A 14,510-nucleotide genomic window follows, 5' to 3' on the forward strand; every position below is an offset into this window, starting at 1 on the left:
ATAGCTACTAATATATAATAATCTATTCAAATAATAACACAATTTGTAATAATCATATATTTCTGTCTGACATCCAACTTCATGAATACTTTGCAGCCAAATATTAAATGTGCAATGTTCACATTTCTGACCCCTCTATCGAATTCACACCTAAAATCTAGGGACTAAACGTTTGTTTTATTCCTGTCAACACATTGTTTTATATATATATATCTATAGCTTTGCCGCATCTTTGAGTGTCTCTTCTTTCTGATGCCTTTTAAACATCAAAGATGTAGTCATGTGTTTCGCTCACGGACACTTCGGCATGCTGCAGGGTCAGGGGTCAAACTGATTAAGAAATAATTATGAGCTCGACTTCACAAACTTGCACCAACAGGTCGATCTGACCAGACGTGTTCAAGCTCTGCACCTACAGCCGGCATTAAAGAAGCACGTATGTGACTCAACCATAAGTTCCAGAGAATCCAACATGAAACTGTTTTTAAATGGTCAAAAATATGATTTTATGTATTTGCTTTTAATGGTTGTACTTAGCAAGGATGCAGAAATATTATTACACAGCACAGTTAGTAAGCTGCCTGACTTGCAATGATTTAATAATACATATTAATGGTCAAATTGCTGTAATTACCCTGTGTAGTAAGCAAAGCTTCATATAGAAGATATTATTATCACAGCTGCAGAGAACAGGGTAAGAAACACACGGTAGAAAATGCTACTATTAAAACATGACCTGTTTCAAAAAGCCCTCTGGATGCTTTGAATGATGTTACTTGAAACATAATGCTATTATAAAATTTTTTTTTTTTAATTAAAAAATTAGAAGACTGCATATTTAATGTTCAAACTGGAATGTTTTACTCATTCTAATGCTGGAAGCTGCAAAAACAAATACTGTAACCCTACATTAACATAAAAAATGCTGGTGTCTAATTTAACTGAATGTCCCAATTAGTAAATAAAATAACAAATTACGACCAAACAACTTGTTGACCAAAACAGTGAGGAGCATGCAAAAACATCAGCAACACCTTTAGGATAAACCAGATGGTTAGTCACTTGGATTATTAAAGTCAGATTAAAGAGAATTAAATGACTTTAGATTTAATCCCAAACAACAGAAATATCTGTATTTAATTGTCAGTTCAAAGTACAGTTTTGTGACCTAATGACTAAAAGATGAGAATAATCAGTTGCTGCAGTAGCTTCTAAATGCACATTGTATGGCTCACTCACAGCCTGCTCCTCGTTCCCATGGACACATGGGAACAAGTGGGCCAGGCTGTGCTTGAGACTTGTGTGTCACTATAGTGTGTTTGCAGACTGTTTTGTTACAATAAGTTTAAAAAAGCACAGAATAACTCAGAGACCTGCACTTCTTGTAGATGGACAGCTAGTTGGGGATTTGTGATCAGCGTAAGATATCAATGCACCATTCATGTTCCTTAAAAGTCCTACGCAAATACTACACACTTGCTATTTGTTTGGCCCACAAGTCAGAAATATGTCTGACTTTCAACCCCTATAGCTGTATATCTGTAGCATGTAGTACTGTAAAAGGAGAGAAGATGGTGCCATTCCACCACAGTGGCTGTGTTCATAGGCATTTATTCATTCAACCTTTATTTATACAGGTTAATCCCATTGAGCCTCAGGGACTCATTTACAAGAGAGACCTGATTTTCACAAAGAACGACAACAGTAAACAAGCATAAAAGGAAGCATTCTAATTGAGAAGAACAAATAAAAGAAAATGGTATTTAAAAAAATGAAACAAAAACAGCTAGGTTGTTAGACGGTGTAGAAAACTAAAAACAGGAACATGCCTGCATTGGTTTTTGCCATGAACTTAGCAGATGTTTGAAGCCACTTAGAGAGGCCAAGGTCGAGAGTTTCAGATTGTTTTTCAAGATATTCCAGGAAACAGGAGCGAAGTAGGAGAAGGCCCTTTTGCCAAGTTCAGTTCTCAATGAGGGGACACTGCAGGTAATAATGTCCTGAGAGTGCACGCTGTAGCTGCACTCATGCAGTGACATGAAGGAGGAGATGTATGAAGGCAGCAGACCAAGAAGTGATTTAAAGATGAAGCTGTACCAGTGAGAAAGTCTTCGTGAAGTTAATGATGACCAGTTAACCAGTGAATACAGGGTGCAGTGGTACGGTAGTTACAGCCAGTTATGAATCTTAGTGCACCTTGATAGACAGCATCCAACATCTGCAGGGTTCTTGTAGGAGCGTTCACGCAAATAATGTCACCGTAGTCAATGGAGGGAAGGAAAGTCATAGTTACAAGATGTTTCCTAGCATTCAAAGTTAGACAGGACCTATTTCTGAAAAAAACAAAAAAACAATTTAACTTTCAATTTACTTACTAAGTTTTCCACGTGGAGCTTAACAGAGACATGCAAATCAACCAAGATATCCAAATGTTTGTAGGAAATGACAAACTCAATAGGGTCATCATTTGAAGATTAAATCAAGCGAAGGACTGCTGGGACTGACTTCCTGTTTGAAAACAACATCCCTTTGGTTTTGTCGGCGTTTAAGACACGTTTGAGACAGAACAAATATGATTGGATGATGTCAAAACCAGATTGCAAAAGCTGTTTTAGCTCGACAATAAACAACTGTGTCATCAGCATAGAAATGTAAGGATGCATCTAGGATGGTCCGACCTACATTACCTATGTAGATTGTAAAGAAGGTGTGTCCTAAGACTGAGCCTTGTGGTACACCATTGTTGACCATTAAATAAGTAAGTACCATTATGTTGCACACATTTTCTCCAGTCTGAGAGATATTTAGTGTACCAGCCAGTGGGCAGATAAAAGAAGCTGAGGAATGACACAAAGTGGTACAGGCTTTGCTAGGAAAGAACCAGAACATGAGGCTGCAGAGGTGTTGGTAGTACACCCATGAATTGGACGGCTGAGGTTCGTTGGGCAAAATCACATCCTGTTTCAAGAGCTGGAGAAAGAGTCACGAGGGGACTTTTGTAGCAGGATGCCTCCTGACCAGTTTGTGGAGCTTCTGATGAGTGTCACAATGTTTGTTATTGTTCTCTGTCATGGAGTGAATAGGGAAAATTGAAAATTGGAAAGGCCCTTCATCTGTGCCACGGTCCGTGCATAATAACTTGAAAAACAAGTGAGGCACCAACTGTGGCTGCATCTAGGTTCAAGAAAGGTTCATTTAAAATAATGGGTTGCCACAAACGTCCGTCTGCGTTGTGAGCATGATAAATTGAAAAACAAGCAAGGCTACATCTAGGCATTAAAAAAAGTTTGTTTCAAACGTTGGGTTGCCGTGTCAAAATCCAAGATGGCTGCCGCTATAAATGTTTGACTGTTTGAGCTGGACAGCATGAAAAATAAGATAGGTACCGACTTTCATTCTGGCGTGTGTCAACAGGTGTAAAAAAGAAAGTTACGTTTGAAAATTGGGTTGCCACATCAAAACCCAAGATGGCTGCTGATTTATATATATATATATATATATATATATATGTGTGTGTGTATGTGTGTGTAAACCAAACACCACTATCATTTGCTTTCTAGTTTTTGCTTAAATGTTATTGCTTAGAAGTATAGTTACGTCAAATGATTAGGTTGGCCAAAGATCTATGAGGGCCAAGGCCCCCATTGGCCACCCCCTCCACTGCACCTGGTGGTTGATCAAATTGCTCCCTCTGCTTGCCATGATCTGTCACTCTGTATTGCCTTGAACAAGCCATGAATAATTAAACAAATAAATAAATAAAAAAAACTCCTTCTGTTTTCCTCCACAGTGTCACTCCTCCTCACTTGAATATCTTATACCGGAAACATTTAGGTTTACGTTCATTCCCTGTTCAATTCCAGTCCAGATAAACGCTAATCTTGAAATCTACAAGCATTATTCAAGTCTCTGAATGAAGGGGTCCATGAATACTGCTTGTTGGCGTGTGTTTTCATAGTAAACCTGAGCTTTCAAATGAAAGCAGGTGTTTGTGGTTTAAAATCACAGCCAATCAACGAATAATTGAAGCCAATGATATAAACTTGAGGTCAGATTAGTGACTGAGACACAATAAGCTGCTGAGACCTTCTCTTGTTACTGTGGCCTCACAGTCAATACACTTGTTGATGCCACGTTAAATAACTTCTGTTGTGTTTAGGTTGCCTCACATGATTCAAAGGCCTGCCAAGTATTTCCCCACTCCTCTTAATTTCACTCATAAAATTGCATTTCTGCTACAGTTCATGTTTATTTAAGATTTAAAGCAAAAAAAGGGTAAATAAATGTGATTTGTATTGACAACCTTTCTTTTGCACGTTGGTTGTATCAAATATTTCCTCCCAACACTGATAGCAGGGTTTTTATCTCTGCTCAGTGCTGCCCAGCACAGCTGTGGTAGTTTTAGTTGTTGGAAACTGAAGTGTTTTTTTTTTTCTTGTCCTACATTTATTGAGGCGATGCGGGGTCTCCAAAACAGGGATGCAAAAATAACTGATATTTATCACAGTGTTACCACGTGCACATGTTCCTCGTTCACTGAGGGATTTGAATGGTGAATGTTTTGCAGGTGGGTTTTTTTTTTAGATGAGTGTTTTTCTTGACTGAAATTGAATAGGTAATGTTAGTAAACCTGAATGTTTTTGGTGCAAGATATTCAAGTGGGCAGCATGGTGGCGCAACTGGTAGAGCTGCTTCCTCTCAGCGAGCAGGTCCTTGGTTCAAACCCCGGTCCAGGGGCCTTTCTGGGTGGAGTTTGCATGTTCTCCCCGTGCATGCGTGGGTTTTCTCCGGGTACTCCGGTTTCCTCCCACAGACCAAAAACATGCATGTTAGGCTGATTGGTAACTCTAAATTGTCCCTAGGTGTGAGTGAGAGAGTGAATGGTTGTTTGTCTCGTTTGTCTCTGTGTGGCCCTGTGATGGACTTGCGACCCGTCCAGGGTGTACCCTGCCCCTCGCACAGTGATTGCTGGACATGGGCACCAGCGACCCCCGTGACCCAAAATGGAATAAGCGGGTAAAGAAAATGGATGGATGGCTATTCAAGTGGGGAGGAGTTACACTGTGGAGAAGAGCAGAGGGAGTTTTATTTTTATTTTATTTTGTTTGTCCAAGGCAGCACAGAGTGGCAGATCCTGGTCAGTCGTGAGAGAAGTTTCATCACCCTGCAGGTGCAGTGGTGGAGCCAGGGGGTGGCCAATGGTGGCCTTGACCATCCATCCATCCATTTTCTTTACCCGTTTATTCCATTTTGGGTCACGGGGGTCGCTGGTGCCCATGTCCAGCAATCACTGTGCGAGGGGCGGGGTACACCCTGGAAGGGTCGCAAGTCCATCACAGGGCCACATAGAGACAAACGAGACAAACAACCATTCACTCTCTCACTCACACCTAGGGACAATTTAGAGTTACCAATCAGCCTAACATGCATGTTTTTGGTCTGTGGGAGGAAACCGGAGCACCCGGAGAAAACCCACGCATGCACGGAGAGAACATGCAAACTCCACCCAGAAGGCCCCTGGACCGGGGTTTGAACCAAGGACCTGCTCGCTGAGAGGCAGCAGCTCTACCAGTTGCGCCACCGTGCTTGGTGGCCTTGACCACCATAGATTAATCTTCCAACACCCCACAGGTCACCCCAATCAACTGAGAAGACAATAGTGATCTTATTAATGCCTAGATTTAGCCACACATCAAAATGGAGGTTGCTTATTTTTCAAGTTATCACGCTCACAAGGTTTACATATATGTGCTGACAGCCATTTTGGATTTTGATGACCCATTTTTTAGTAGTGATCCTTCTTACCAGTGGCGATTTTAGCCTCTTTTTTGGGGGTGCTCAAGCACCCCTGCATTTTAGCTCGGCACCCTTGAAAAATAATGTTTTTTATGTTTTGTTTAGTTTTGTTTTTGGCATTTCTGTGTTTGGGTTTCGGGTTCTGTTTATTGCATTTATGATTCAATGCAACACAATAAACAAATTTAAAAAGTAGCAGATCATTGTAAAACTTGGTTTTATTTACATAGTGACTTTAACTTTTAACTTTTGCTGGATGTCCGGCCCCTGAGCTACTGGCTTTCAGTAACTGTGCCCCCCTGAGCAGTTTAGTTGAACAGCCCTGTTTTAGAGAGTGAAATACAGTTTATTCCATTTCCAAAACCTAAACTGAGTCTGGAAAAATGTAAAAGATGATGAAGTTCTGCAGCTGACCTCATGAGCAGCTGAATACAACAGTGATAAACAGGAAGTACCACATGTTCAATCTGTACAAAGGTAACTGCAGGTAAATCCTCCATTTTCTGTCATAATTACATTGTATGCTTAATGGTTAAATTAAAGGTTAATGCTTAAAGCTAGTTGTGCTTTGTATGTAGATATATGTTGCAACTTCTGGTTTTTGTTTGTTATGATCAGTTAACACTAAGCTGATTTTGTACAAAGCATTTTATTAGGTTGTGTCATGTAAAGCAAAGTGCTACAACTGTAGCATATTAGCTAGCGCGTCTGTATTGCACGCTGCTAGCTTAGCGCTACTTCTTCTTATACCATGCTCTCTAAAATAGTTATTGAACCAAGTGTTTACTTGTGGAGGTAAACATAGAACAGCCTGTTAAATTACACCAGAATGCAGGAAATGGCATCTATATCTTTATTCAAAAATTTCTGGGAGGACCCCCAGACCCCCCACTAGTGTGTGTCCCCCACATTATGAAAGCTTCTGACGCCACTGGCCACCACATTGTTCAAGACAAGAGCCATTGTCAGAAACTTGGGGCTAAGCACCCCTATAGGGCAGATTCTAGAATCGCCCCTGCTCTTTACACATAGATGTAGTCACGCAACAAAACGGAAATCAGTATCTCGCTTATTTTTTTAGTTATCGTGCTCATATGTACGAACAGGCAGACGAAGGTTCTCTCCGCTTTGCTCCACAGCGAGGGACAAAAATAGTTGTTACTGAGCTCAAATACTTCCACGCTAACTAACCTTGTCAAACACAACGATGTCTACAACTCAGTCAGTTTTACAAATATTGAAGCAGAATCCTCTGTGGTAGTAGCTGAGCGTCTTCCTCATCACAGAGCACACACACACATCTTCCTTTAAAGAACGCTGGTTAAATTTGAACAATGAATGCACCTTTTTTCCTTACACTTAAATGTGTTCGAACTGTACGGACGTCCTGCAGTTGTTCTGAAGGTGGCGGCTCGTTGTGCATCACATCAGATGAATTTTGACGCAGCCTCGTTCTGTCACTCAAACTCATTGTTCTGGATCATCTGATGAACCGTTAGCCTTCGCATTGACTAATCAGTGTTACCTTTAGATAGTTTAATGGTCTATTTTATTAACTTTAGTCTGCTGAACTGTGTATTCACATCAAACTTCATCTGACGTGGACATAAGCACCCTTACGTTGTGGCCAGAAGTTCAACAATGCATTACTATGATGGACAGGAAACAAAAAGTGCACTAAAATGGATTGCCTGTAGTCTGAATTGTCATCATGACATCAACAGAAATTATAATTTTCTTTCATTTGAGCTTCTTTTTTAACAATAATGAATTTTAAATGCAAAACAATCAATTTAAAATGCTTTAGCCCACACACACACCAGCACACACACTTTTAAACTTAAAACACTCAGTGGTTTCTGAATATGGAGCATCAAACCAGCCACGATAAAGTCTCATCAAGTCATCTCATCTAATCAAGGCTGAAGATCTCTTGGATTGCTTCTTGCGCTTTTGTTTTACATACATAATTTTATCTGTGCCACATATTCAGCATGATTTAACCTCGTTGAACCTGAGCAGAACGCTGATTTCTTTTCTTCTAATTCATTCTGGATTTCTAAACTCTTCAGTTCATTTTAAGCCTTTTACTGTAAAAAACAGAATTAAATATTAATGATGGTGGTCAACACTTTTATCAAGTTGAGGATCTTGTTTATGTCCATTGTATTGTATAATGGTGTACGGAGCCCAGCAAGTGCCAGATGTAAAAAAAATAAATTTAAATATATAAATAAACTAAGATCAGGGAAATATATTCTCTCAGTTCTGGGCTCTGATTTGATACCAGATGTCCTTCTGTCATTAAAAAAGCAATCGGGCATTGTTTTGTTTCAGTAAAGTTGAATAATTTAACAAATTCTTCTTTTTTTTTGTTCTAGAAACAAGAACGTTTTTGAAAAATTCTGCTAAGTAAATAAGTTACAGCATCATTCTGATCGAAGCAGACCCTTTTCTGAGCCCAGTAAAACAGGTGTTTATGTAGAGCCAGGATTTAGGAGCCATCTTTAAAATTATGGACACGTTTTCCCCAGATTTTTACACAACGCACACACTTTTTTCCCTAGTTTACCCATTTGAATTACATTAAACTACGAGTTCAGACCTTTTGAAGCAGGGTTCTGTAAAAAAATTAAAATTAAAGAATGAGAAGACGGAGTTTAACTCTGGACAAATTAAAAATCTTAAATTTTGTCCAAGAAAAGCCTAATCTAAAGTGCATTTTTGTTGTCAAAAAAAGCTTTAATCTATAAAAAATTATTGCCATTCACTCAAATGCTCTTTTGCTTATCTTTAAATCGTTTCATATTATGGTTATTCTTACAGAAATATAATGATTTAGTTGCTAGAAGTGCTGAAAGCTGCAGCAAAGGTGCTACAGTTAGCTGCCGCTGCTATTTGCACTTGTAAAAATCCATATAATTTAATGAAAACAACCACATAACGTGAAATTAACAATGTCGTTAAAAAAAAAAGTCAATTATAGAGATTTGTTTTACTTGATCTTTTTCTGATTAGCTCGTTAGATGATCGTTCCAAACATAATTAAACTATTTTTCTAACGTGGGTTATTCAAAGAGCTATCTACAACAGGTAAGACAATTTTGTTCACAACCTTTTCACATAATTAGTTTCGCTTTAACAGGCAACATAAAAGTCGGATAAACAAACGCTGAATAATATTACTGACAATATATTGATGTTATTGATCATAATAGCTGGATGTCATATTTTACAGACAGTCTGAATCATTTCCCGTCTGGTGTTGTGTTGAATTCTGCTCCCCCTGTTTAGATCGTCCCCCTCAGCTCCCCACTGAAGACACAGCTCAACACATCGTCTGCACATAAAGACTAAAAAATGTTGCAAATCTGTGCAAACAATGTGTTAAACTGAGGGACCCAACCTCCATTTTTACTCCTACATCTGACCCTTGCTGGGTTCCAAAGATGGAGATGCAGCTGAATATGAATTATTATCAAAATAAGACGTGACGAAGCCTCCCCTTGAATAGAATAAGCACGCACATACGAGCCTGTGACGATTTAATCAACAAGTCTTCTGCAGTTTTACTTGCTGTGTACGATCTGAACGTGCTCCCCGGTGCACAGGCACATCGGGCCATATTCATACGCAACACTGAAAAGGAACGATTAAACCCAGACAGAGGCTGACGTACGAGGACGGCAAAAACAAAACTCAGATTCATCTCTGACACTGGCGCGGATGACGAGCGTGTACGATGCAATATATGCACGACTGTAGACCCAGAGCTGCCCCAAGCCTGCAGACTGTGCGCTAACATGCAAAACAGAGGCAGCAACAGCGAGATGGAACGAGAAGAACGTCACAAACACGGAGGTGAATTTACCTACCACACACGGGCAGAGAGAAGGGAGCTTAGTGCGGCCCTTCATGAGCAAGAGACAGAGGAAAAACAGCCTCCCAGACACCCGCAGTAAAGGAGGAGAGGGATGGGGAGAAAGAAAGAAGGCAAGAGAGAGAGGGATGAGAGGCTAAGGAAGGGGAAGAGGAAATAACAGGGGAGGGTGAGAGAGGGTCGACAAGAAGGGAGGGGGTGTCGTACCAGACGAAGAGAGAGAGTTTTCCTGGAAGCCAGTGTTGTTGGTGGTGGAGAGATCTTGATGTTAAAGTCTGAAAAAGGACGACTGGTCTGCTCCACCCGTGACTCATAAAATGGGTTTGCTACCGCCGGTGAGTGAGGGAGGGACAAGGAGAGGAGACATGGAGCTTTTAATATGTCTGCTTTTTTTATTTCCCAGTATGCTTCCCTCTGTCCTAATTGAGACAATGTCAGAAACAAAGACCTTTCTGAACGCGCTAAAGGCAAAATGGAGTTTTATGAATATTCAAAAGGAGAACAGTGAGTAAGAGATACCAGCCTGTTTTATGTTTGAAATGGTTTTTTCTCTCTCTCTCTCAAGATGGAAATGATTCCCACAGTGTTTAATGTGAGACATGGACCAGTGAAACTGGAAGAATACTTCATCCAACCATCCATCCAACCAGGTTGTAGAGGCTCCAGAGCAGAGATCCTCAGCTCTTCTTCACCCCCGACTAACAGTTTCAGCTCCACCAGGGTTAACCAAGGTGCTCCCAAGTTTCTCCAGTCCTCTGTCCACCCAAAGTTCTGCTCCCAGTCCGACTGGTGTCCCACCTAAATGGGCTCATTTTGATGCAGAGGAGATTTGGAGCTCCTCCTGACAGGATGAGCTGCTCACCTAACTCTTCAGGCTGAGTCTTCATCACTCTTCAGCAGAAGCTAATTTTAGCTCTTATTTGGGATTTCTTTCTTTCGGTCACTACCTATGAATCATGGCTACAGTTAGGGGTTGGACAGCAGTCTGGCAAGTGAGTGAATCAATATTTTGGCTCAACACACCAGTGCTGACTGTCGTGTTCTCCTTTTGTTCCACCATACTTGTTCACAAGACTCCAGGAGAACTTCACTCCTCCACCGTTTACTATCAGGCCGGTCAGCCCCCCAGGATCATAACCTCAGCCTGGAAGGTGCTCATCCTCATTCAGACTGTTTCACACAAATTAGCCTGTACCAGTTGGAAGTGTCTGCTTGACAGAACTAATAAGACTGTTTGAAAATAAAAAGAGCTAAAATGTTTTCACAGCTTCATCCCTCCGGCTGCTCCTAAAGTGTTTCCATAAAGGTTGAGAACCAAAGTGGTCAACACAGCAGCCACAGCCACCAGTATCAGCTGTAAATCTATCAGAACATTAAACTGAGCTGCTCTGAATACAGGAACTAAACAGTCAGCAGCTCAAGATCCTCTAACCAGGAGCGTCGAACCGAGTTACAAAAGGGGCCAAACTTATTTCTAACCAGGGCCAGTTTCAGTCGATGCATGACCTCCAGTCAGACCTGACATCTTTTCTTGGTTGCAGGTTCCTCAACAAGAGTTTAATGGATCCCATTTGACGTTCTCTGGCACTTTTTCCACATCAAAATCAAAGATTAAAATTTCAAAAATAAACATTTTAACTAATTTTTCTTGGGGTCAAAGCTGGACAAATGTCTGAGTGACTGTTTCATGCATGTGCTCTAAGCACAGCATACCATGAAAGGATCATCAGCTTTACTTTAGGCCACAAAACAATCCAACATGGCCTCCAGTGTTCTCATGTGTAAAAAGGACATGAATACTGGTCTCTATTGGAAAATTATTGACTAATTCTAACTAGAGAAACTTCATTTCCTGCAAAAACACAATGCGAGTGCTTATTACAGAAGAAATTGCTAAAAACAGCTGAAATTAGCTAAACCCATGCTGAAATATAATTGAAATGGAAGAAAAAGGCTAACATAGCAGAAGCAGAATGAACACAATTGCTGAATTCGACTTAAATAAGAAGAAATTAGCACAAAAATTAGAAAATTAGCAACAGCAAAAAAAAGATGAAATTAGCAAAAAGTAGATGAAAAGAAGCTGAAAATCAGGAAGACGCTTAAACTATCAGAAGGAAGCGGAAAGAGATGAAATGAGCTAACATGTGGAATTGGTTGAAAAAGCTAAAATTAGCATGAAAACAGCTAACTAGTAGCTGAAATTGCAGAAAAAGCTGAAACTAGCAGAAATAAACTGAAAGGAGCATAACAAGCTGACATTTGCAGAAAGAAGTTAATTAAGCTGAAAGTAGCAGAAATTATCATGAAAAACTTGAATTTATCTGAAAACACCTGACATTAGCTACAAATGCTAAAAAGCTATCTGAAAAGGTAGAACAAGCTTAAATTAGCAGAAGAAAGCAGAAAGAGCATGTTTGCTGAAAGAAGCAGAAATTAGCACAAAAAAGTGGAGTTAGCAACAAAAAAACAGCTGAAAAGTAGCTTAAAAAGCAGAAAGAAGCTTAAGTCACCAGTCGGCGAGTGGCGAGAGCACATTTTTTTGCTAAATTACACTGAAAATAGGAATGCAAAAAATATGAAATTTGCTGAAAAAGCTAAAAATAGAATAAAAACAGCGAAATTTTAGCTAAAATTGTAGATAAAGTTTAAAATTGCAGAAATAAGCTGAAAGGAGCCTAAACAAGCTAAAATTAACATAAAGAAGTTAATTGGGCTGAAAGTAGCAGAAATTTACATGAAAAACTTGTATATATCTGCAAACAGCTGAAATTAGCTTAAAAATGCTAAAAAAAAAAAAAAAAAAAGAAGCTGAAAGGATAGAACAATTAAGCTTAAATTAGCAGAAGAAAGCAGAAATAACCTGTTAGCTCATTTAGGCTGAAAGAAGCAGAAATTAGCACAAAAAAATGGAAATTATCTGAAAAAAGTTGAAATTTGCAAACAGCAACAACAACAAAAAGCAACAGCTGAAAAGTAACTAAAAATGCAGAGAGAGCTTAATTTACCAGAAGGAAGTGGAGAGAGCACATTTTTTGCTGAATTAGGCCGAAAAAAGTTGAAATGAGCACAAAAAATCTGGAATTAGCTGAAAATGCTAAAAGTAGCATAAAACAACTAGCTGAAATAGCATAAAGAATTTGAAAAGAGCACAAACAGCTGGATAAAACAGCTGAAAGTAGCTGAAAAAAGTTAAAATTTGCACAAGGAAGCTGAAAGAAGCTGAAGCAGAACAAAATGTGAAAGGAGCAGTAAAAGTTTGGGAACAGATGTAAAAATTTTGAAGGATGCAAAATGAACTCGGTTCATTATCTATGAGATGAAAGGGGCAGAACAGGCTAAATATTAAAAAAAGCTAAAGTTGCATCAATACCAGAAGTCATAGCGTCCTTCTCCTGAACAAGCTGAACGGTGTGATATATGATTTGTTGATATAGTGCAAAAACTGTGGAACAAGTAAGATGCCGAAAAACATACAAAAGAAAACTGGATCACAATAGTGTGAATGCTTCATAAACATTCACACAATACCTATTATTACTGTAAGTCTTAAAAACAGGGCTAATATAAAACTAATACAAATGTTAATTTTCAGTCCTGTCATTTCAAATCTAACAATATCCTGTTTCCAACTTGAAAGAAAAAGTCACATTTTTCTTCATCTCTTCATAATAAACTGAATATTTTGGTCAGAAATGTTGCTACTGACAGTTAAAACTCAATATTTAACTGTTTTATCAGGCTTAAGTCACAGCCTTACTAATGAATTTATTGACATATTTTTTAACTTTACTTCTAAATTCAAACGTTTGGCTTTCATGTCCAATTTGGCATGTCAAATATGTTACATTAGAAAGTTGAATAAAGTCTCTGCTCCATCACCAGCAGCAAAAAGTCCAAGAGTAAGTTTCCTCGGTGGTACAAACACAGTTTAAATGTGTGTGTTTATGTTTCTGCCAACTTTGAACATTAAGAGCAGATTTTATGAATCGAGTAACTCAAACTGAAAAGTTTTCTTCACGAATGAACTTCTTTTGTGAACTGAGCAACTTTAAGGACAAATCTCATCCATTTTACACTAAAAAAATTGACTCCTGGGTGGTTTGTATTTTCTTGTGAGAGTTTTCTCCGAGTACTCCAGTTTCCTCCCACAGATCAAAAACATGCATGTTAGGCTGATTGGTAACTCTAAATTGTCCCGAGGTGTGAGTGAGAGAGTGAATGGTTGTTTGTCTCGTTTGTCTCTGTGTCCCTATGATGGACCTGTCCAGGGTGTCCCCCACCTCTCGCACAGTGACTGCTGGATATGGGCACCAGTGACCCCGTGACCCGAAAAGGAAGAAGCGGGTAAAGATAATGGCTGGATGGAAAAACAGAAAAATATGTGAATAAAAACTTTTTGTGTGTAATTTGACCATATCAAAACATATTGTACGTGAGTACAAAGAGCAGGAGACAAGTAACCTGATGAAAAAGTGAGGATGCCAACCAATAAATAATAAGCTCATACTTTTTTAAATTTTCTTTTATATCTTATTCATCTTTTGTAGTAACAGTGTGGGGAAGGGGACAACTTTATTTAAAGCAGTTTTCTCTGCAGACCAGCAGAAAGACTTAAAGTTATTTGAGGCTATTAAACATGTTGTGCCTAACATAACTAGAATTTTCTGGTAAATTTAATTAATGAAAGCACAGATGTTTAAAAAATTTCTGTGCTACAAAAGCAGGAAGATTTCTTGTTTTTGTAAAGAGCTTAATGAAGTACATGAAGATGCTGAAGATTAGAGTTCATCACCCACCGTTATAGTCCCATGTGCTCTTACGGGGTAATCAT

The 14,510-nt window shown here is 39.1% G+C and overlaps 1 protein-coding gene across 1 annotated transcript in view; it reads right to left on the reverse strand.

Moving 5' to 3' along the window:
• The window catches only part of LOC119420314 (disks large homolog 4), a gene marked incomplete in the record, with an annotated part of 104,071 nt that extends 94,358 nt beyond the window's left edge, over positions 1–9,713 (reverse strand). The window contains 1 exon segment of the mRNA XM_037687703.1: positions 9,672–9,713. Coding sequence (XP_037543631.1) covers positions 9,672–9,713 — 42 coding nt within the window.
• Positions 9,714–14,510: the final 4,797 nt, after the last annotated feature.

The sequence above is a fragment of the Nematolebias whitei genome, chromosome 14 (assembly GCF_014905685.2).
Source record: "Nematolebias whitei isolate Nwh7 chromosome 14, NemWhi1, whole genome shotgun sequence".
Classification (NCBI taxonomy): domain Eukaryota; kingdom Metazoa; phylum Chordata; class Actinopteri; order Cyprinodontiformes; family Rivulidae; genus Nematolebias; species Nematolebias whitei.